General features: G+C 52.1%; 1 protein-coding gene across 1 annotated transcript in view; it reads left to right on the forward strand.

Moving 5' to 3' along the window:
• Nucleotides 1–23,269, forward strand: part of LASP1 (LIM and SH3 protein 1) — a 39,769-nt gene that overhangs the window by 11,668 nt on the left and 4,832 nt on the right. The window contains exons 3-6 of the mRNA XM_055407729.2: nucleotides 4,634–4,718; nucleotides 11,768–11,875; nucleotides 21,804–21,951; nucleotides 22,732–22,835. Coding sequence (XP_055263704.1) covers nucleotides 4,634–4,718; nucleotides 11,768–11,875; nucleotides 21,804–21,951; nucleotides 22,732–22,835 — 445 coding nt within the window. The remainder of the gene's footprint in view (nucleotides 1–4,633; nucleotides 4,719–11,767; nucleotides 11,876–21,803; nucleotides 21,952–22,731; nucleotides 22,836–23,269) is intronic.

Genomic DNA, 23,269 nt, shown 5'->3' on the forward strand with positions numbered 1-23,269 from the left:
AAGGCTCCTTGTTGCTTTTGTTGCTGTATTTTTGTTCCTTCTTGAACAAAAAGCTGTGGTTTTTGAAGGGATCCAAGGCTGAAAGGGGCAAGGCTGCCTGTCGAAAGCGGGTACTGGACTTCCAGGATACTGGTCTATTCTTGTTCTGTATCTGGAACGCAGCTGATAGTGGGACTAGGGACAGGGCTTTGCCCTCCAAGTGATCCCTGTCACCAGTAAGCCCATTGCAGGAGCCCTGCAGTCCCTTCAAGGAGGAAGGTGACTCAGAGGTCCTCTGAGGACCTCCACTTCTCCTGCACCCTCCGCCCCCACCCAGGTCACTGTCTGGCCCTGCTTTAGAAATGTCAGAAGGAGTAGGTGGCTTCAGGCTGCGGGTGGTTGAGAGACCCCAGACGGTTCTCTTAGAATAGCCACACTTGGAAACTGGTTGACTTTAAAAGAGGAAGTTCTCCACCCACCCAACCAAGCATTTCTTTCCCCAGAACTAGGAGTAGGCTGGTGTTCACCTGGAGTGGGGGCGGTGGGGAGTCAGTCTGCCCTTAGCTGTCCGGACATGTGTGGAGTCGGGGAGAGTGCATTGGGCCAGATCTCTGTCCTTGACACTGAGTCTCAGTTTCTTTATCTGTCAAATGGGCACAGTGATAATGCCTGGCTTTTCTAGCCCAAAGCCAGGTTTCAGGAGAGAATGTGCACAGGATACAATGTATCCTGAAGTAACTTTCTGTGACTCTAACTTCTCCCAGAGGCCAGGGCTGCTGCCAGGTGCCTGGTTATCTTGCTCAACTCTGTTCTTGCCCTCATGAATGCTAGATCCCTTCCCCTGTACCCTGCACCCCCAGGCTTTCTGTCCTAGTGATCTCTCTCCATGCCTCTCTTTCCCAGAGCAGCTGATACTGCCATTGAGGGTGGGGAGTGGCATCAGCAGAGGGCCTGCCACTGGGAATGATTAACAAGTTGCCGGGCACAGGCCGGCCCACAGAAGGGACAAAGAACAGCTGTGCTCAGGACCCAGCTCCAGGCCAGGGATGGGAGGCCCGGTTCTCCCCACCCTGGCCCCTCGTTCCCTCGCTGTGGGCTGTCTGTTGTTGGGGCTACTGTACCAGTGGGGTCATTACCTGGGGTGGAGGACCTCTCTTCTGCCCTAGCGCCTACATTGGGATACACATATATCCATTCATCTTGACTGGGATTTGAGGGTAGTAATGAGGGAGGGTGGGGGAGCTTCAATCTGAAGATGGAGAGGGAGGGAAAAGGTAGAATCCCCAGCCATTAATCGTTTCTGGGAGGAGGTCACATCAGTTGTAGCCCTCTTGGAAGACAGTCGTGCTGGTGGGGGAGGGGCACAGCCCTGGCCTTCTTGTGTCCTGCCCTGAAAACAAACCCGGGGCGCACGTCTTCCTCATCTGAACTGTCTACAAGTATCCTGCAGACACAGCCTCCTGGTTTTGCCCTCACGGGTTCCTCTGCAGTTGAGGATACCCTGGCTGTCTGTGTCTCTTCCCCCACCCCCACAGACTCGCTCTGCTCTGTCTGTCTGCCTGCTCTCAGCCGCTCTGCTGCCTGGAGCTGAGGATGAGGTTGCCATGGGAACCCGAAGCGCAGTGAGCAGGGGATGGGAAAGGCAGAGTTGTCTCGCCAGGGTTGGGGGCTGTGGGGAGGGGACAGGGTTGACCCAGCAAGAGGAATATAGCCCATGCTTATGTCTGCCTGCCTTTTTCTGACCTGGGGTTGGGGTTTAGGAGGCAGGGGTAAGAGATCGTTGGCTCCAGAGCCCCCCTTTAATCTATCTTAATCTGATGGTTAAAATCCCCCTCCTCTTTCCAGACTGAGCTGAGTTGATGACATCCAGGCTGGTCCCCTCTTCCCTTCTGATGGGATTAGTGTTCTGGCCCTGGGTGGGGGCACTGAGATCTTGGGGTCATGATGGCTCCCAAGAGAGAATGAAATACCTACCAGCCCCATCCATGCCAGCACCCGCTACATGGTGGGGGGTCTCCTGAGACCCTCCTGGTGGATTGTAGATGTGTGAATGTGGACCAGCTGGCCTTGGTGTCTAGGAGATGAGCATTGCAGAGGCCTGTCTATATATTCAAAGTGTGTAAGGAATAATAGAGCATGCAGGAGCCACAGAATTGCAGAGTGGGGGCACATCAGGTGTATGTGTCTGGCTGACCTTGGACCAGTGGACCCGGCACTCCCATTTTAACCCTGTACCATCAGGCAAATGAGAAACCGCAGGTTGGCAGACTGGCTTCTGTGCATATGTGTTTTCTGAGCCTGCCAGACACCCTTTCCCATCAAATGCTAATTACACTGTCTTCTCTGAACTGTCACTTCAAGTTCTGGGCCAGAGCCACCCTGAAGGTCTTCTCTAGCCCCCTGCTTCCGGACCTGAACTCCCTCCTATGCTCATGAGCCTCCACTTATAGACACTCTCCTCACGACACCACCAGCCCTTGATGCTATCATAATGGCTTTGATTTGGTGGGAGGGTCCTCTCCAAAGCCTCCCTCAGGCGACCTCAGATCTCTTGCCAGTCCTGCTAGAGAGCTTACTTAGACCCTCCTGCTGTTCTCCTTCTGCGCTCTGGGAACAGACTCCCAGTTGATCCTCCCTTCCCCTGGAACTCAGGAATTTTGAATGGAGCTTCTCCACTGTGGGTGGCCCTGGCTTCGTGGAGCTGGGCCAAACCCAGGACTGGGTCTACAGCCTTAGCCCCACCTTCATCCATGGAAGACTTCTGCTGCTGGCTGCAGGCACCTGTATTTACTTTTTTTAGTCTCTTCTCTCACTCTTCCCTCTGCTCAGGGAGCCATGGGCTGGGCTGATCTGGGAGGCAGGACTCAGGTGGGCAGTGGAGGCTAATAGTTGGGGCATTTTACCTGGATCTGCCTGGTAAAATGGGGCACAGGTGAAATCACCTTGCTGTGATTCTAGGTCCAAGATGGTAAAACTAACTCACAGGGAAAAAAGGATTTGCCAGAGTCACCCTGCAAGGCAGTGGCAGGGCTGGGCTCCTTCTAGCCAATGCTCCTCTCCCATTTAGTTGAGTTCTCTAGCACCTGAGTCCTGCCCTTGACACGGGGAAGTTGTGTGATTACTGATAGCTTTGGCTCAGGATTGGGGCGGGCGGCTGGAGAACATGCCAGGCTTGGTGAGGCACACAGAGGTAGGAGGGCTGCTGGTGACCAGTTCCACAGCATGTCTGCCAACCTGGGTGGCTGGAAGTGGGCGATCCATCTCTTACCTGGGGACAGCCTGTGAGTTGGGCACCAGCCAGTGGTCACAGTTGAGGTGAGGTGTGGTCAGCCAGGGCTGAGAATGGCCTGCCCTTGGCTCCTGCTCAGAGAAGCCACCCACCAGTCCCTGGAATCACTGGGACCTCTGTGGACCCCCAGCCCTTTCGCACACCAGTGCCTTCACACAGACCGCAGTGACTCGGGGCTGCCTGTCTAGCTAGTTTTCTAGGGGGCCCGGGGGGGTGAGGATGGAGGAGACCTGAGTTCTAATCCTGGCCCAGCTTCAACAGCTATTGTAGGACATTTGTTCATTCAACAGTTGTTTACTGAACACCAGATTCTGTTTGGGGAGTTTGGGATAAGTCAGTGAAGAAAAACCTCTGAGAACCCCCTCAGTTCAGAGAAATAGTGGGGAAAAGACAGTCAACTGATGTGATGAATGATCATGAAGTCAGCTAAGTGCCCGGTGCCAGCACACGACTTCTTGAGGAAATGAGGGGTTGGACGGGATGGCCCTGGAGGTCCCAGCAAGCTTGGCTCTGAGGGCTGCCCTGGCTATTGCCACCTCCAAGCCAGGCCTCCTCCTGGGAGATAGAACTCTGGTATGGCCTGTGTCTGGAGATTGGAGGGTTGGGTTCAGGGTGCTGGGTCTTGAGACATGGTTGAGAACAAATCTGAATGTCTCCACTTACTAGCCCTGTGCCTTGGCCACACTGTTTACCTTTCCAAGCTGCCGTCTCCCATCTGTCAAAGGGAGACAATAGGGTGGTTTTAAGAATTTGGTGAACTAAAGCATGGACACCCTTAGCACAGGGAACATCAACGGTTGTTACAGTTTTGTTTTCTATCACATGGTGACTTCTTCTCTGGCCTCAAGCTGATCTCTCATCGTCTCTCTGGTTAAGTTGGACTTTGTTTGCCCTTTGAAACACTGGTGCCTTTCTTCTCTCTCACTGCCTTTTCCAGAAAGCCCCCCGCATATGCATGTCCCTTTCCCCTTCTGTCTCTGTTTCCCTCCCACCTTTCTGGTCTCCATTTCTGGTCTCAGCTGAAAGCCTTGCCCTGAGCCCGTGAGCATCTTCTCCCCTTCTGAGTGCCTGGCCCCCTGACCTCCCTGTGCAGTAGACATGGATTATTTGGGTGATCTGAAACTCTTAGAGAGTACTTCCATGGCCTCCTGGGGAGTTCTTGGTGGCCATCATTCAGACACGATGTATCTTCCCGGTTCAGCCCAGAGTGAGTGAGAAACACTTGCCTCCCTGCAGCCATGGGTGGTGGGCACTGTGGTCCTGATGCTGGGGCAGAGACCACCCAAGGATAAGGGGGTGAAAGGCCCAGAAGTTCCCAGCCTCTCGCCTGGAATGAACCCCGCTGTGTTGTTTTCTGTCCTGCAGACACTACCCCAAGCAGTCCTTCACCATGGTGGCTGACACCCCGGAAAACCTCCGCCTCAAGCAACAGAGTGAGCTGCAGAGCCAGGTGAGGGGGTGGGGCAAAAGCTGGGGCCCGGCCTGGGGGGCGGGGCCAGCCCTGGGTTTGGCAAGAGCCCCTTCTTCTGTGGTTACTCAGCAAGGTGCTGAAATCCAAGCACTTGCCTAGTCTCCCTGCCCCCACCCCCAGTTACTTCACATTTCCTGATTTGATCAGCGAAGTCAGCTCGCCCACCCCCTACCTAAAGTGGGTTGGAGGGGTGTGGCTTTCAGATTCTTTCTGCATTAGGAATTTTGTGGGAGGCCCCTAAAGCCCACCTCCTCCAGGAAGCTGGTCCCCTCTCCCTCCCGTACTTTAATACCCACCATCAAAGGAAGGTCCTTGGGATGGCTGTCCAGTGGTTAAGACTCAGTCCTTCCACTGCAGCAGACACATGTTTGATCCCTGGTCAGGAAATGACCAGGGAGAGTGAAGTTACACAGACTATCCTCTAGGCATGTCCCAACCCTCTTCTACCTGTCCTGGGGCAGGCTACTAAGGGATCCTTGCCCCAGGGGCCTGTCCTGCCCATGTCTCCTTGGCCTGATTTTCCTGAGCCCCTCCTCACAGGGAGCCCTGCTTGCCCCTGCAGTAGGAGAAGAGATGGGGTTCCTGCACCAGGGAGAGAGAGCTGGGGCTTTAGGGGTCACTGAGGAATAAGCAAAAGGTCCAGAACCTTTCGATCAGAACGACTTACCCTGACTGGGGGTCTGAGAGGGCTTCCAGGACGAGCCTGGCCCGGACTGTAGGCAGGGACAGGGCGGGGCTTTAGCAGAGACCTCTTGGGGAATGTAACGAAGTGGGCAGGGTGCCCAGGGCCAGGAAAATGTCTTGGAGGAGCCACCTGGGCCTCAGGGAGGATCCCTCCTGATCTCTCCAGGTGGGGCTCCTGCTGCCTGATCTTGATGTGAATTCTCTGGCTTCCTGTCTCCCAGTTGGTCACATGAAGGAGAACTAGCCCTGGATTGGCAAAGGCTTTGCACACATTCTCTCATTTAATCCTCCCAGCGACCTGCAAGGAAGATTTTGTTTTCCCATTGTACAGATGGGGAAACTGAGGCTCAGAGACAGTCAGGGGCTTGCTGAGTTCTTACAAGTAGCAGTAGCAGTAATAACTGTATCAGTTGCTAATGTGTGGAGTGCTTGGTGTTCTGGGTATGTTAGCGTTCACGCCTCACAGTAGTTCTCTGCCGTTGGCAGGATCCCTCTCACTTTACGGAAGAGGAAATAGGTGCTAATGACTTTGAATGCCGGTTTGTCTGAGACTTGTATTCTTTCCAGTTTTCCATCCAACTCCCGAAGGAGAACTATCTCTACTTTGATAATAAACACGATAGTTCCTCCTGTTGGTGAGAACTTTTATAGGTTAGCAAACACTTCAGTTACTTCACCTCATTTATCCTTGACTTGACTCCAGGCGTCAGAGACAGGGAACCAAGGCTCTGAGAGGCACCGGACTTTGCCTGTTGACACACACTCTCAGTGAGCTTTCAGGATCCAGGCTCTGTTTTTTTCACTCCCAAGTACAGTGACCTTGACCTCGTGCAGCCCTGTGAGGCCAGGGGTTTAGGCCTCCCGTGTATCCCACCGTGATGGGGGAGAAGGTGCCTGCGTGTCCGACTCTTTGTGACCCCATGGACTGTAGTCTGCCAGGCTCCTCTGTCCGTGGGATTTCCTAGGCATGAATACCGGAGTGGGTTGGCTTTTCCTTCTCCAAGGGATTTTCCTGACCCCTGGGGTGGAATCCACGTCTCCTGCCTCTCCTGCATCAGCAATCAGATTCTCTACCACTGAGCCACCTGGGACAGGTAGGGAAGCTAATTTGGCCCTTAGCATAGCTCACATCTACCAGCCCAGGCTCCACCCCCGCCGTGGTGTGAAAGCCGCAGTCACTGTGGGGGTTAATGTGGGCACCAGAGCCCAGCTGACTGAGGAGGGCTAGGTGGCTCAGCTGGCAGGAAGAAGGCTTGAGATGGCACTCGGGCCTGGGCCTGATTTGCACAGGGAATCCCCTGGCCAGGCCCTGATAACCGCCTTGGGGACTCCCCATCCTCTCGCAGGTAAAAGGGGCTTCATGGGGAGAGCAAGTCAGAGCATTGTGGGGTGATCTGTACTCACCCCACAGCATGAGAGGAGTGTGGGAGTGTGTGTACACACTCAGGCAGAAGCAAGGGACACACCAACACCCTACATACACACCTACTCTCAGGAGGAGAAATTCAAACCCTGCTGACTCCCTCAGCCTTTGTCAGTCCCACAAAAGCTGGGCTGCGGCTCTTTTTGCCTGTGCAACTCAATCCCTGAGGGGCGGGGTCTGTAGGAGGAAGCACCCCCGCCCGCCTCCAGACCCACCCTGTCTCCCAGGGGCCTGGCCCACTGCCTGTCCCCGGAGTTCCTGATTCTTGGGAGGGTGGGGAGGTCATGAGAAGGCCAGTCACTCTTCATGGGTCATCACGGGGGGCTGGGCCTGACCTCATTCAGTCGTCACAACCACCTGATGACGGAGGGACTCTTGTCCCCTTGCTACAGACGGGGGCACGGGTTAGAGGCCATGCAGAGCCAGCTCCCTGACAGAAGTCAGGCCCTTTGCTCTCAGCCCCTCTGCAGCCTGCTGTGGCGCCCAGCTGTGTGCACTAATGCCCAGGATGCATCAGCTACTAGGGGATGCAGGGGATGAGGGTGGCGTTTAGAATGCAGAGTCCTCGGCCCCACCCAAGGGGGTTTTGGTTGCCACTTCTGGGCTGGGCCCAGGGAGTTGCATTTGGGCAGCCCTGGCAGTTCTGATGAGGGCTTTTGCTCCTGCAGACCTGCTCTGAGTGGCTTAGAGCCAGGCTGCGGGGTAGAGAGGGAGGTGAGGAGCTGCTGTGAGGGGTGTGAGCTGAGGCTTTGCATTGAGGCCACTGCTGTAATCTCCTGCAGTTGGGCTCTTGAGGGCTGGGGCTAGGGGTTGGGATGGGCAGAGGGTGAAGAGGGGTCCTGTCCTCTTTGCAAGTCTGGTTCTGTCTCCTGCTTCCCCGGGCTGTGTGGACTCAGTCTCACCCCTTTGCCTCTCAATGTTCTTTTCTTGCCTGGTAAAATGGGGACAGAAAGCCCAGTTGCCTAGATGTTGAGGGCTGGACCCGAGGCTCTGAGGCTTGGAAGGGCTGAGTGGGCCTGGCAGGGGGCAGTGGGCCATGACAGTTCTGGTTCCTGTGGCCGCTGTACTGGCAGGGCGGGCCATGGGGGCTGGGCAGGCTGGAGTGGCGGGAAGGGAAGCGGGAGCCTCCTACCTAGCCAGCCCCACCCAGCAGGGGGTGGGGGTCAGCCCCGTCTCCTTCCAGGCCGCTTCCTGGGCCTGCGTTGGTGTCTCTTCTGTCCCTGGGAAGTTGCCTGTGCTATTTCAACTTTGTTTTCCTATTTCTAGATTGGTTCCCAAAGTGGTACTTTCGGTGTCTGGGACACCTGGAGCCTCCCTTGTGGGGGCGGATAACCACAGGGCTGACCAGAAATGACCCTCTGGGTGGGCCTGTCCAGGCCTGGCTGAGGCAGAGCCCTGGTGGCGAGGGCCTAACAGCCCTCTACCCCCACTACCCCCAAAGGGCAGCTCTTCCACCCCAGCCCCAGGACTAGTAGAGGCAGCAGCTTTGGAGTGGGGCTGAGCTGGGGCTGTCTGTGTGGCCCTCTGAGCTCAGACAAAAGTGAAAGGAAAAGATATCTTTAATTTTACCCTCATCATCCTTCGTGCTGTGCTTGGGAAATGCCACAGGGCACATGCCACAGGGGACAGGAGATTGTAGCAAAGTCCTGTGCCCTGCCCTGCTGTGTGCAAAGTTCCCATTCTCTTACCTTGAATCTTATAACCTGCAGGGTAAGCAACATACCTGTATCACTCATACCTGAGTCAGTTGAAGGCCAAATCCTGGATCTGCCCTCAGTAGCTCAGTGACCTTGGACCAGTTGTTTAACCTCTCTGAACCTTACTGCCTTTATGTGTAAAGTATGAATTACCTCTCTCTAAAGGTTATTGTGAGGATGTTAGTATATATTAGGTATTTAGAACAGTTCCTGGCATACAGTCAGCACTCAGTAAATGTTCACTATTACTATTCTCCTGGAAAGGAGAGGAGATGGAACTTGGATATGATAAAGCTGAGGAGTATTAGACCTATTGATGACCACTTCCAGACTGACCTTTCTCATTAGCTCTCCTCCCCATCTGTGTGTGTTTACTCTTGAAACAATTTCTTTTTTTGTTAGAAGTGGGTGGGTTACATAGTATGTGGGTTTAGCACATGGTAGGTACATAATAAGTAGGAATTTTTTTCAATATATATATTTTTAAGTCGTGATCTTTCCTCTTACATTGGGTCAGCAAGGCAGTTGTTTTTCAACTTATGCTGCCTGTTTGGAGATTTTATTTCTGCATTCAATTCATTCATTATTTTCCCAACAAACCTTTGTTTGTACCTACTGTTTGCTATGGTAAGTGATGAACAAGCTAGAATATGGGAGAATAATTAAATCTATATATGAAAAGTAAAATTTCTTAGGCCCTGGTTGTTCAGGCCTGAGGGGTCCCAGGCATTTCTCCCCTCTCTACCTTGGGAGTGTCCAGGGTGGGAGGCCCAGGCAGGCAGCATTCAGACAGGACTCCTAAGTTGACTGACAAGGCAGGTTGAGTGACCTTGGGCAGGTCACTTCCCTGCTCAGAGCCCCCTGTAACATCCTGGTGAGCCATCCCAGAGGAGGGCAAGCACTCCAGCTTGGGTGATGAGCGAGGTTCCACGTGGGGCCCTCCCCAGACTTCTGGTTCCTCGACTTTTACCTCTGCTACCTACTCCATCTCCAGATGGCCAGAGAATCTTCCCCACCTTGATTCTCCATGGTCAGGAGCAGGTGCTTAAATATAGTCAGAAACTCCAGAACTAGGACTTTTATTGATCAGCTGGCTGGCCACTCTCAGGAGACCCAGAGAAGGGGACCCACTTGCCCAGGAACACACAGCAAGTAGTGCTGAGCACAGGCCTCCGTCCTTTCTTGCCCCCTGCTCCTTCCAGCCCCGCCCTCTCTGGGCTTCCTGTGCCAGGAGTGAAATGAATTATCCTTCCCCAGCAGGGAGGGAGAGGCAGTTCCTGAGCCTGGGAACCAGCTGATGTCATTGTAGTGTTTCCATGACAATTATTCCCCTGGATTAGGATCCTGACCCTCCAGAGGGCCAGGAAGTGGAGGAAGGAGTCAGGGACTGGTGTTTATTCAGCACTTGACAAAGCATCTTTACATTTAACCCTTATCCTTGCACACTGAACCCTGCCGTGTGCTTCATGTGTGTTTGTTGCTTTAAAGCCACCTGTATCTTTGATTAGAATGGGTGTGTCATGATCCCCATTTTACAGATGTGGACACTGAGGCCCGAGAGGTTAAATCAGTTGCCCAAGATCAATCAGCAAGTGGGAGACAGCCTGTGTTCATACCAACTCCCACAGGCTCTTTGCTCTTGCTTGGTGGTAGGAAGCCCCCTCTCCATTATGGACAGTCCTCTTACAGGTGAGGAAATCAAGGCCAGAGCTCTTGGATCTGGGGCCTCTGCATCTGGAGCTGTACATTTTTGACTCTCAGTTCTTTACCTTTCTTGATGCCCGCTTCCAGAAGGGTCTCCCCGCCAACCCACCTCTACCACTAAGAGTTGCTGTGCTGGCCCAGGCCTTCTTCGAAGAGCTGCTGGGGGGCAGTTCTCGGCCCTTGGGGTGGGTTGGTACCTGGACCCACCATGTTAACTTCCAGTCTGAGGGGACTTAGTATATCCAGGTCTTTATTTCAGTCTGGGTCAGAACAGAGGAGGTTCTGGAACCTTTTAGAAACAAGAAACCCTTGTTGGATGGGTGAGCTGGGGCTCTGGAGACAGATAGGGGCCCTGACCCCTGGGGGCGTGCAGAGGAACCGACAGGTGCGTGTTGGCAGTCGGGTCACGGTGCAGCTCATCCCTGAGGCCAGATGACTCCATGCCTGGGAGCGGCCTGGAAATTCCCAAGGTCCTAGGCCTTGTGTCCTGGGCTGACCTGCCTCCAGGACAGTGCAGCCTGCATGGAAGAAGTCCAGGCAGCTGGTGGGCTTTGGAGCAGCTGCTGCCGAGGTGGACAGTAAAGACTCTGAAAGCCAGAGGAATAGGTCCCTGTCCCAGGGCCATTTCCTGCCTCCATTCTGCTCTTCAAAATCCCCAGGGCAGGACAGTTTTCATATTTCAGTTCCTTTAGTGCTTGGGAAGTCCTTTCTAAATGTCTGACTTAAGTCCCTCTAGTACTCAGGTTTCCATGGAACACTCAGAAGAGAGGGGCATTGGAGGGGGTGGTAGGGGTCTTGCTTGGCTCTTGGAAGCCTGAACTGCTATCTGTCCCCCACCCATTTCCTCCCCTCCTGTGGTGCTGACCTCAAAAGCCAGCCTGGCAGGCTCCAGGCAGCCACCGGGGCCTGTCAAAGGCTCATTGATTGAGTCTTGTGAGTGGCTGTCTTACCACCCTCCTTTCTGGGCACCAACTTTGTCCCTTGGCACAGCCCTCATTCGGAAACTCCCCAGGCTCTCAGCGGGTAGGACCACATCCTGGCTAGGGTGAGGGCTGGGGCAGTCCTTGGAGCTCTGGAAAGAACTTTCTTCCTCTCGCCATCAGGCAAGATGGGCCGTGGTGAAGGTTCAGGAGTCAGGCAGATGAAAGTTTCATCCTGTTGGCTCTGAATTTGTGCTGCTAAGCTGTGTGAGCTTGGGCAGGTGACTCTTCCTCTCTGTGGCTCAAGTTTCCTTGTCTGTAAAATGGAACTAACAATAGTCTATAGCAAGACTTAAATGACAGTTCATGTAAAGCTCTTGGCACTCAGGATACACCAAATATGAATACATAGTAATAGTTTATTATCATTGGTCTGATACTTTTTGGCCAAGGTTTCTGCCTTGAGTTGGGAGGTGGGAGTGGATGTCACTGCAGGGGGGTTTCTGGTCAGGGTCTCTCCTGGCTGGTTGCTGCAGGCTGGAGCCCTCTCTGTTCCCCCTGCCTTGACTCTAATCCCTCTCCACCACCTTGGTCCTCCAGGTACGCTACAAGGAGGAGTTTGAGAAGAACAAGGGCAAAGGCTTCAGCGTGGTGGCAGACACGCCCGAGCTCCAGAGAATCAAGAAGACCCAGGACCAGATCAGTAACGTAAGGTCCCCTGCTCCCCGGGTACTACCCTGACCCTGGGCTCCCTTCTCGCCTCCTCCCCACCTGCCTGGCAGTTGTGCATGAGGCCAGTTCTGTGCCGCCCCTGCTTTCCTCAGCAGGCCTGGCTGGTGCCTGCTTGAGCCGAGGGAAGGGAAGGGTTTGGGGTTCCCAAGATGCCTTTCCTCTGTGCACCCCCAGATTGCCCCTTTGATACCCTCTGCCCACATAATATTTCCACCTTGAAAGAACTGGACTTTTTTGGGGGGTGTACAGGGAGGCCCTTTGTGCTCAGTCACCCCCCTCATCCCCCACTCTCTCTGAAACTACCCCCCTCCCTGCTGGCTATGGCGAGGGCCATGGTCCGGACCGGCTGTTTTGTCTGAGCACAAAGGTCAGAACTGGGTGGCAGGGGTGGGAGGGGCTGGCCTCCCCATCGACTGCCTCTGGGTGCTGACATTGCAGTCATTTCCGCCCTCCTTCAGCCTCCTCCCCCACCTCGGCTTGCTCTTCCTTCCTGTGTAAAAACCCCAGCTGGGTTTTGCTCACTGGCTCTGCACCCATTGGCCTGGCCCTCCCAGGTCCAGGGTGGTCACCAGTGTCTAGCCATGGCAGGGCTTGGTGTGCAGAGTGGGCAGTGGATCAACGCCCTTTATGGCACCTGTGGGAGGGGACAGGCCTCAGTTTTCTGCTTGGCGGAGCCACGGACTAGCAGCCTGTGTGGCTCTGGGCTTGTGGGAAGGCTGCTTAACGGACTTTGGACAATGCGGGGTCACCGCTGTGACCCACAAGCATGGACATGGGCTGCAGGCCTGTGTTGCACCGAGTCCTGTAAAAGGCTGGGCAAGCAGGTGTCTATAGGTCTGGTTCAGGAGGGGTTGGCAGGTTGCCTGGTATCACTCTGGGCTGAGGGACTGGGGACAGAGGCTTCAGGGGTCCTGAGTTTTGGGTGGTCTATCCAGCATCCAGCCCTCAGACCTCCTTGATCAGGCACTCCTGGAAGTGAGTTGGACCATTGTTAGGGTCGACTCGCTGTGGCTCAGGTGGATGTCAGAAGCCAGGATCCAAGCCATCAGAAGTGGCCATGCCTGAGACTTTGGCTCTTAAACTTTGATCAGCAGCCTGCAGTATGAAATAATTTCATGTCTTGGCCCACTGAACAGGCTTGCTGATTTATTTAAGAGAAACAGAACCAAAACTTTCAGGAAAGAGTGCTCTACCACTTAAAGGGCATTCAGATATTTTCTGTTCTATTTTAGATTGTTAAAGATGCTGGGTTTCGCAATTAGATTGTTGACCCGCAGCTTGAAATTCGTGGCTTGAGGAAATGGAGCGCTTCTCTTGGGCTAAGATGCCTCTGACAGCTGTAATCCCCTCTTCCCTTCAAACAAGCCTGTCTCAACTGCTTCTTTATTAGCCAGGGCTTGGCCTCAACCGGGGAGCTTCCCTGCAGGTTGTGCCCAGAAGGTGGGAAGAAAGTGTGGGTCTCAGCTGTCCTCGTGGAAAACAGGAGGGAGGGGAAGGAAGATACAGAAAACTGGACTCTCGAGTCCTTAGCCTCTGGCCTTTCGTCGTGAAGACTGTTATCTTGGACACCTGCTCCCTTCCTACAGCCCCAGCCCCCCAGCACATTCACTCATTGTTTCCAGCCTGTGGCTTTTAGAAGGGGGAGGCAAGCCCAGTCATCCTTGCCTGCTTTTCTGGAATGCTTCCAGAATACTCCACACCCAGCCTATTGCACCTGTACTCCCCAACCTCTCCCCCCCAACTAGTTAATGGAGGTGTTAACGTCTGAGGAGCCCTGGTAACAACTCACTCTGGCCAAGACACCCACACCTGGGCAGATACCATCTTATCGGTAGCCACAGGGCTGCAATGAGCTGATTGTCCTCTGTCTGAGTTGGGGAGGTGACTGATGCCTGACCTGGTTCTGCTTTTGCAGCTTTAGCTGGGACCTGTGACACATGACCACAAAGCTGGAAGACTCTTGGTTTTGACAAATGCAGTTGGTCTGTCAGCTGTGGGCTTCCAAACAGCTGTACTTCAATCACTTGAAAAGGTTGATTGAAGATACAGGCTAAAAAAAAGAAAATGCAGCCTCAGAGGTCTCCTCCTGGGACTGCCTGGGAGCAGAGCCCAGAAACTAGCATTAATTTTATCTCATTTTTAGGAACTAGCATTTTTTTTTTAATGTTTATTTATTTGGCTGTGCTTGGTCTTCGTTGTGGCATGTGGGATCTAGTTCCCAGACCAGGAATCAAAGTGAGTCCCCTGAATTGGGAATATGGTGTCTTCGCCACTGGAGCACCAAGGAAGTCTCGGGAACTAGCATTTTATTTTTTAAATTATTCTTGTTGCTTTTTATCTTTTCTTCCATTTTTATTGAGCTGCAGTTGACATACTGCACTGTATTTGTTTAAGGTGTCCAGCATAATGATTTGATTTACCTCCATCATGAAATGATTATCACAATAAGTTGAGTGAATCATCTCATATAGATACAAAATTAAAAGTGATAGAAAATAAAATTTCTTTTTTAAGAACCAGCATTTTTCACACATTCCCTGAGTTCCCTGCAGTTTGAGAATCACCAAGAGAGTCTGAAAAGAGCTTCACCAAAGGTGCCAGTCCTGGCTACATCCCAGAACCCCCAGGGAACTTTAAACCACGTTATTAAATTGTCCTTCCTCCAGAGGAGTTTTGGGAAAGATGATGTCTAGAGCCACACCTTCTGTTTTGTATCCAAAATAGTGTTCCTGTATGAGCTTGTCACTCATTTCCCAGGTTCTCGTCACATGCCTCCTCATTTGTGAGGAAAATGTCAAGCACTTAGTCTGAGATAAATACTGTCTATTGCTATTAATTTAAAGGTAGACTTTGCTTTCTACATGGTGGTGAAAGAAGGGACATGGACTAAAGTTGGGCTGAAAAGTTGGGCCTTTGTCTAGAACTAAAAATGTGTGGAAACTTGGAAGGCAAGGTGCTAGTAAGTTAGCCCTCTGTGGTGTGTAATTTACTTTTTTTTAGCTGAAGTATAGTTGGTTTACTATGTTGTGTTCATTACTGCTATGTAGCAAAGTGATTCAGTTACACTGGGTTGACCAAAAAGTTCATTTGGGGTTTTCCATAGGATGTTATGGACAGAATCAAACAAACTTTTTGGCCAACCCAATATTAATCTGGCCTTTGGTCACCAGCTCTGAGGGCTGTAATGGGTGGGAGTCTCTCTTTTTTTCCGGCTGTGCTGGGTCTTAGCTGCTGCTGATGGGCTTTCTCCAGCTGCAGTGCACCACTGTCCAATTGCCGTCCGCGGGCTTCTTGTTGCGGTGGCTTCTCCTGTTGCGGAAGGCACGCGCTTCGTTGCCCCACAGCACATGGGATCTTCCCAGACCAGAGATCAAACCTGTGTCCCCTGCATTGGCAGGCGGATTCTTAACCACTGGACCAACAGGGAAGTCCTGCTGCTAAGCTGCTAAGTCACTTCCGTTGTGTCCGACTCTGTGTGACCCCATAGACGGAAGTCCACCAGGCTCCCCCGTCCCTGGGATTCTCCAGGCAAGAACACTGGAGTGGGTTGCCATTTCCTTCTCCAGGGAAGTCCTAGATGGAAGTTTTTAATTGCTGAGTCCCTTTTACTGGGAGCCCCTGCATTCAAGTAGGCAAGTTTTCATTTGCCTACATATTTCCTCATATATAGATTTCCTGTATACAGTTTTGGGTCTTTTTAACTTTTCCTTTTTCTGTAAAGTATAACACATAAACACCTGTGTGTGTGTTCACTATGCAAGGCAGGAAGCAGAGCATGACAGCCCCCTGTCAAAATAGAGCTTTCAAGGTGTTCAAAAAAAAGACATAACTCTCGTGTACTGAGTACCTATCATATAATTAACTTAATTATGAGGAACCAGCTGGGAGCATCTGACAGGCAGAGGTGAGGCCTAGTCTGTGAAAGAAAGCACTGGATATAATTAGATATAGAACTGGTTAGTGTTCTGCCATTAGCTGCAGAACTAGTTAATGTCCTACAGGACTGTAAAACCATAAGTTTTGGAGAGATCCTTGCCACAGGCAGAAATCTTTTGCATTTCTTAGTCAGAAATAATTAGCAGCTCATATTTCTGAAATTAGCTTCAGTCCTTATTCATGCTTGCATACATGCTAAGTCGCTTTAGTCGTGTCTGACTCTTTGTGACCCTATGGACTGTAGCCCACCAGGCTCCTCTGTCTATGGGATTCTGTAGACAAGAATACTGGAGTGGGTTGCCATGCCCTCCTCCAGGGGATCTTCCTGACCTAGGATCGAATCCGTGTCTCTTATGACTCCTGCATTGGTAGGTAGGTTCTTTGCTTCCAGCACCACCTGGGAAACCCTTTGGGTCCTTATAGTTTGGGCCCAATCAGTAGTAAAGTCAAAGAAAATTCTAGCCCCAGAGTTAAATGGCTGGAGATGGGCTTGTTGGACACCCTGTATGCTTTTTTTTTTTAAGTATGTAATATTTTTTATTTTTTTAAAACTGAAGTATAGTTGGTTTAGTGTTGTGTTAGTTTCAGGTGTACAGAAAAGTGATTCAGTGATTTACTTTCTCCAGATTCTTTCCCCTCATAGTTTTATTAAAAGATATTGAGTATAGTTCCCTGTGCTATAACAATAGGTCCTTGTGGTCATCTATTTTATATTTAGTAGTGTGTATATGTATCCCAAACTCCTCTAGTCTATCCCCCCTCCATAACTCTGCATTTCTGAATACTATAGTTTTGTTTCCCCCAGTTTTGAACATACAGTATTTTTTTTTTGGTGTCATATCCTTGGGGCAACGCTGGGTTAAAAGCGTCACGACGCTGTAGCTTATTCTTTTCTGTCGTTGTGTTATATTCTGCTTAAACTGCTTATCCCACATTTTGTTGAGTCTGGGGTTGGTGGCATTTGGATTGCTTCCGTGGCTGTGGACAGCTTCATACGTATTTCCTAGTGTTAACATGGAGGGCAGTTGTTGGATCTTGGAGGCTGTGTCCCCTCAGCCTTACCAGATAACGCTGAAATACTATTCAGGCAGTGGTATTGATTTACCCTCTCACCAGCACTGATGAGTTTCCACTGCTCTGCATCCTTAGACTTGTTCAATTCAGTCATTCTGATTGTGCGCAGTAGTATCTCATGGTTGCATTTCTCTGATTAGTAATGAAGTCGAGCACAGATTTACATTTGTTTTAAAAACAAAATAGTGTTAGTCTCTCACAGGGAACACAGCATTACTTGGTGGTTGAGAACTAAGGAGCTGATGGTAGGACTCACTTAGGCATTCTTACCTACCTCCTGAGGCTTGGTTTCCCTGTCTGAAAAATGGGGATGATCGTAATAGATTGTTCTTGGGCTGGCTGAGAAAAGGAAATGAGTAATGCATATAAGGGCACCACAGAGGCCCGCAACAAATGGAAACATTGTTAGAAAAACCAGACCTTGGCTGGTGAGTTGATTATTCCATCCAGAGCCTGATATTCCCTTCTTGGCTGTGATGTGGAATCATGTGGGAGCAAGTGTGGAGTCAGGCCTTGGTTTTCCACCACAATCAGGAAGGAGAACACGGGTTCAGAAAATAGACCATCAGCTGGCAGAGAAAATGTGTTTTCCATAGCTTTGGAATGGACCCTCAACGAGTCATCCTGGAGTCCTGGCTGGCAGGGCCCTGGATGAGTGGGGAGGGTCCTCCGGGGCCTGGACCCCTCCACCTCCGTGCACTTGGATCTCTGGGCGTCCTTCCATGGGGTCCCAGGACAGTTTTTGGCCGGGCCTCTGCTGACGTTTCTGAGCTTATGGTGACCCCTTTTCAGGGCACTTAGATGACTGGAACTTTGCTGAGCCTGGGACTGAGCTCAGCCAGGGCCTTGGCCTCTGATAAGTGTTTATTTCCCTTTTGGATGTGCTCACACCCTTTAAGGTGCCTCTTTGCTTCTCAAGCTATTAGGTCGATCAGCAAAGTAATAATAGTTTCCTTGTTTCCTGCACAGGGGAGGGAGAGGAAGTTGAGAGGACTGGAATTTTATCAGGTGGCCCCTGGGCGGAAGGGCGCTGCAGCCTCACTTTTCTCACCCACTTCTGTCCCGCGCTGCCGCTCTGACTTCAGTGCCTGGTGCTGGCGCCCCTTCTCTCGAAGTTAGGGTGACCTTGTGATTATCATCCCTTTTGAAAGCAAAAGGGAGTGCTATTCATATTTATTCTAGAAGACACGAACCGGGACCAGGGGCAGACTTGGGCGTGTGGTCACCCTGTCCCAGGAAAGGACCCGTCCAGCTGTGGCTTTGTCCTTGTATCACCAGCTTCAGCCCTGACTAATGAAAGTCACTTCACTTCTACAAAATGGAAATTAAAGTGTACCTATGGGACTTTTTTTAAAGGGTGATTATTGTCAAGGCCAAGAGAGATTATATGCAGAGAACTCAATGTGAAGAGCTGAGTCAAGGTTATTACAGTGAGCAGGTGGTTCCTGTATCAGTGGTGGGAAGGGTTCTCCTGTGTTCAGGCTGCCACTGCTGTGTCCACCTGGATCAGCTGGCCCTGTGTAGAGTGGCTTTTTAAGGAGCAAGAAGGATCCCATCAGCCACTTGTGGAAACGAACCCATGTCCAGACTTGCTTTCAGTTCTAGGATTTGGCTAGGTTCTTAGAAGTAGTTGGAAGCCTTAGGACCACAGGGGAGCAGATGGTGCCATGGCCTCTTTTTAAGATGAGGAAATTCAGGCCCAGAGGGGATAGGACTCTTCCAATTCACATGAGCAAGTGAATGGCTCGTGACTCTAGGGGTGAGGTATGGGAGGGACGTGCAGTCCTCGATGAAGGACTGAGTCTACAACGTGACGGGGATGGGACCCAGACATGCTTCTTCCTCCAGGAGTCACCCCTTCGCTAATACACACACAGCCGCATCCCAAGAAGTGGGCTGTCAACCAGGGTAGCGGGGGCCTGCCCCTCAGCCCATGTCCTGGCTCCCTCAGGGCCCGGGGCAGGCCTCTGTCTGCCTCCCCGTGGTCACAGCTCCCGGGTCAGGCCTCTTTTCATTACCAGAAAGTAAACACAGGAGGCTAACCTTTCCCACCCCCAGGACAGAAGTCAGAAGGGCAGTTGCCTTGAGAGCCTAGAGGCCTCTCCTTGCCCCCACTCCCCCCCACCTACTCCTTGCCAGAGGAGGGGGGCTCATTGAGTGGGCTCAAGAGAGACTCAGCTTTTGCCCTTGTCTTAGGGATCTGAGAGCAGGACACTGGCCCTTGACCTTCACCCCTCGGTGTTCTGCTTCATGGGAGTTTGGGGATCCGATGGGTTTTCAGTCTGACCAGGGCCGGCTGTCTCCCCTTCAGGAACTGGCTCAGTTTATTTTGCTCTTTGGGTGTGGGTCCTTGCCTGGGCATGAAGGAAAGGGGTGAGAGGAGGAGGGGGCTCATCCTGACCCAAACCCCTGAGTGAGGCCCTCCCTACCTCCCCACCGGCCCATCCCAAGCTGTGCTGCTGCCCCGCCTGTTCTCCCAGCCTGGGCTGCAATAAGTCACCATCATTCAACGTTGGAAGAGCAGCAGGGAGATGTGGGTGGGCCCAGTCGACCACCCCTGCAGACCTGTAGCCTGGCTGCTTCTGGCTGAGTTTTAGCTCTTGCCCTCCTTATAAAGCGGATGCGAGAAAGCAGCAAAGAACGTGAGAAGGGGTGGGCCACGGGAGCACCTAGACTCGGACAGCTGATCAGGCAGGGACTTCCAGGGCACAGAATTGCAGGTTCCTTCTGCTCCTGGAGGCAGGGCAGGCTCCTAGTGAACAGGAAGGGAGAAGCAGCCTCCAGGCCGGTGGTGGTCTGAGGTCTGGAGAGAATTCAGGCCTGGGTCTGCTCAGGACCAGACCAGTTCTCTGTCGCCCTTTCTGAGTTGGCTCTGTGGGGGTGGGGGGTGCTCCTCTGTCCCATGCCCTCCACCAGCCCCAGCCCAGCGCTCCCGGAGCACTAACCATGGATCCTCCGCCTCTCCTCAGTTGCTTGCTTCCTTCCCCCTACAGTTTCCTCTCCGAAAAGTCAGTAGGTCCTCAAGGTGGGGTGTGGGCGTGTTGCCACTGGGAATGCAGGCAGAAAATCCTGGAACTCCTGACTCTGGTTCTTTTTCATCCTTTGTTTTATTCATATTTGTATGTTTTACACACAAATGTGTATAGACATTTCATGTGTGTAAAGTGGTACTTCTGTGTAATTTATACAATAGGGGCAATTTGGGAGGATTGTGCTGGAACAGACATTACCAACAGGAATACTTGGGCAAATAGGGGACAGCAGACATTTTCTGTAGAGCTCCAGAGAGTAAATGTTTTAGGCTTTGTGGGCTAAAGGGCCTGTCAGCTCTATAGTGACGGCATGAGAGCAGCCAGAGATAATAGGGAGATGAATGGGTGTGACTGTTCTTGTAGAACTTTATTTCTGGACACTGAAATTTGAATTTCATAGAAATTTCATGTGTTACCAATCTTACTCCTTTTAACTCTCCCCACAGGCTTCAAACGTTACTAAACGTAGTACCTGTTCTTAGCTCATATGCAGACCATGAACAAATGGGCTGTGGGCTCATGGACCAGAGTTTGCCAACCTCTGCTGTAGATCACTTGAGCCTTCAAGACTCAGACTCACCTCAGGGAGCTTTTAGAAGTGAATATGTCTGTGCGTGCTAAGTCGCCTCAGTCATGTCTGACTCTTTGTGCTATGGATCGTATACCTACCCTATGGACTGTAGGCCTGCCAGGCTCCTCTGTCCATGGGATTTCTCCAGGCAAGAATATTGGAGTGGGTTGCATGCCATCCTCCAGGGGATCTTCCCAACCCAGGGATTGAACCCATGTCTCCTGCCTTAGCAGGTGGGTTCTTTACCATTAGCGCAACCTGGGAAGCCCCTTAGAAGTGCATATTCCAAAACCCCAGCCCTGATATTGTAGATTCTGTGAAAGGTCCTGGAACCTGTGTTCAGCAGGTTGTCTGAAGTCTAGACTTTAAGAACACAATTCTGGGTCCTGGTGGTCCTTGGTGAAGACCTTGGGTGTGTAGCTTCTTCAGGTCTCTTTTTGCCCATTTTTTTAACCCAAGGAGAGAAGGAACTCATCTTCCAGATACTGACATACCCTTGGAGAGGGCTGGGCATTTCTTGTCCTGCAAACTGGGGTCCTCAGCGGAACTTTATGAGGTCATACCCACAAGAGGCAGAATCGCCTGCTGGTTAAGAACACAGGCCCTGAAATCTCCGTGAGCATGAGTAACTCATGTTGCTTGTCAGTGTCTTACTCTCCTTCTTGTCTGTTATCTGGGGACTATACTGTACCCCAGTATAGGTGCTGACATGGTAAAATGAGCCTGTGATGCAGAACGCCTGGCATAGTGCCTGGCACCTAGCAGATGCTCTGTAAAGCAGAGTCACTGCTATGGGCCAGGGTGGAAGCGGGGCAGCTCCAGCCCTGCCTCAGGGACATAAAACTGACTGCTTACATTTGTCTGGTGCTTTCACTTACATTCATTCCCTTCTGAGGGGAATGGCAACCCACTCCAGTGTTCTTGCTGGGAAAATCCCATGGACAGAGGAGCCTGGCAGGCTACAGTCCATTGGGTTGCAAAGAGTCAGACACAATTGAGGCACTAACCCCTTAGCTTACATGGCCCTTTTACATCCATCATCTCATCGCATCCTCCAGCAACCCCTGAGGGGAGATCCTGATGCTTACCTCTGTAAGGTGGAAACAAGGCTTGGCAAGGTGAAGTGCTTGTTTGAGGGCACGTCGCGGTACACCCCTGCTGAGAACCTGGCTGTCTTTGCCTGGAGTCCTGCAGGAGTCTCTCCCATCCCAGGATCTTGAGTGGCAACGGAAAAGGGGAGCTTTGGTTGGTTTGCTGTGGGTCCTTCACCCAGTGCTTTCTGTCCCTGCAGATAAAATACCACGAGGAGTTTGAGAAGAGTCGCATGGGCCCCAGTGGGGGTGAGGGTCTGGAGCCCGAGCGCCGAGATCCCCAGGAGAGCAGCTACCGGCGGCCCCAGGAGCAGCAGCAGCCTCACCACATCCCCGCCAGCACCCCAGGTGAGCGGGAGGGCTGTGGGGACCAAGGACCTGAGGCAAGGGGGGGAGGAGGTGAGAGGGAAGCCTCAAGTACACACACACACACACCAGGTCCAGTCCCTACCCAGGCATGAACACACACACACGTAATACAGACACACACACACAGACACACATACACACACCAGGTCCCGTCCCTACTCAGGCATGGACACACACACACACAGACACAGACACACACAGACAGACACACACACACACACACCAGGTCCAGTCCCTACCCAGGCATGAACACACACACACATACACACACAAAGACACACACACACACACACACACACACCAGGTCCAGTCCCTACCCAGGCATGAATACACACAGATAGACACACACAGAGACACACACACATACCAGGTCCCGTCCCTACCCAGGCATGGACACACACACACAGATACCAGGTCCAGTCCCTACCCAGGCATGAACACACACACATACAGACACACAGACACACACACAGACACACATACACACACCAGGTCCCGTCCCTACCCAGGCATGAACACACACACACAGACACACACACACCAGGTCCCGTTCCTACCCAGGCATAAACACACAGACACACACACAGATACACACACACACCGATAGACACACAGACACACACACAGAGACACACATACACACTGAGCAATCTTGTGGAGTTGGAAATACATGACGTGGTCTCATGGAGGAAGGGAGGGGCTCTGGAGGGTCTGGGTTTGGCAGGACAGGTCCTCAGCCTGTCTCCTGCTGGCTTCCAGTGTACCAGCAGCCCCAGCAGCAGCCGGCAGCCCAGTCCTATGGTGGCTACAAGGAGCCTGCAGCCCCAGTGTCCATACAGCGCAGCGCCCCAGGCGGGGGCGGGGTGAGTGGCCCTGGTGGAGGGAGGTGGGATGAGCCTAGGGAAGGCTTCCTGGACGTCCCTTTAGAAAAGGTGTCCCTTCTTGGACACCCTTTTTTTGTTTTGTTCTGTTGCATAACCTTTAGAAAAGAAAACTCAGGCGGAACAATTCTCAGAGAAATAAAGTAGCCTGAGATAAGAGACCTGCTGGGGCCTCAGGCTCCAGATGCACAAGTGAGGGAAGGAACGTCAGTGCTGTCTGGAGTGTCATGGGTCTGAGAGGTCATCTGAAGGCTAAGGTTCCAGATAGATCAGCCAGTCCTTCAAATACTTACTGAGCATGTTCTGGACAGAAGGGATTTGGTCTGAATAAAAGTTCACCTTCCTACACTCTCGGAACTTACATTCCAGTCAGGGAGACACACATGAACAGATAAGTAGGTATGTGGCAAAAGGTC

The sequence above is a fragment of the Moschus berezovskii genome, chromosome 20 (genome assembly GCF_049115385.1).
Source record: "Moschus berezovskii isolate FMDL1 chromosome 20, NW_MosBer_1.0, whole genome shotgun sequence".
Lineage (NCBI taxonomy): Eukaryota > Metazoa > Chordata > Mammalia > Artiodactyla > Moschidae > Moschus > Moschus berezovskii.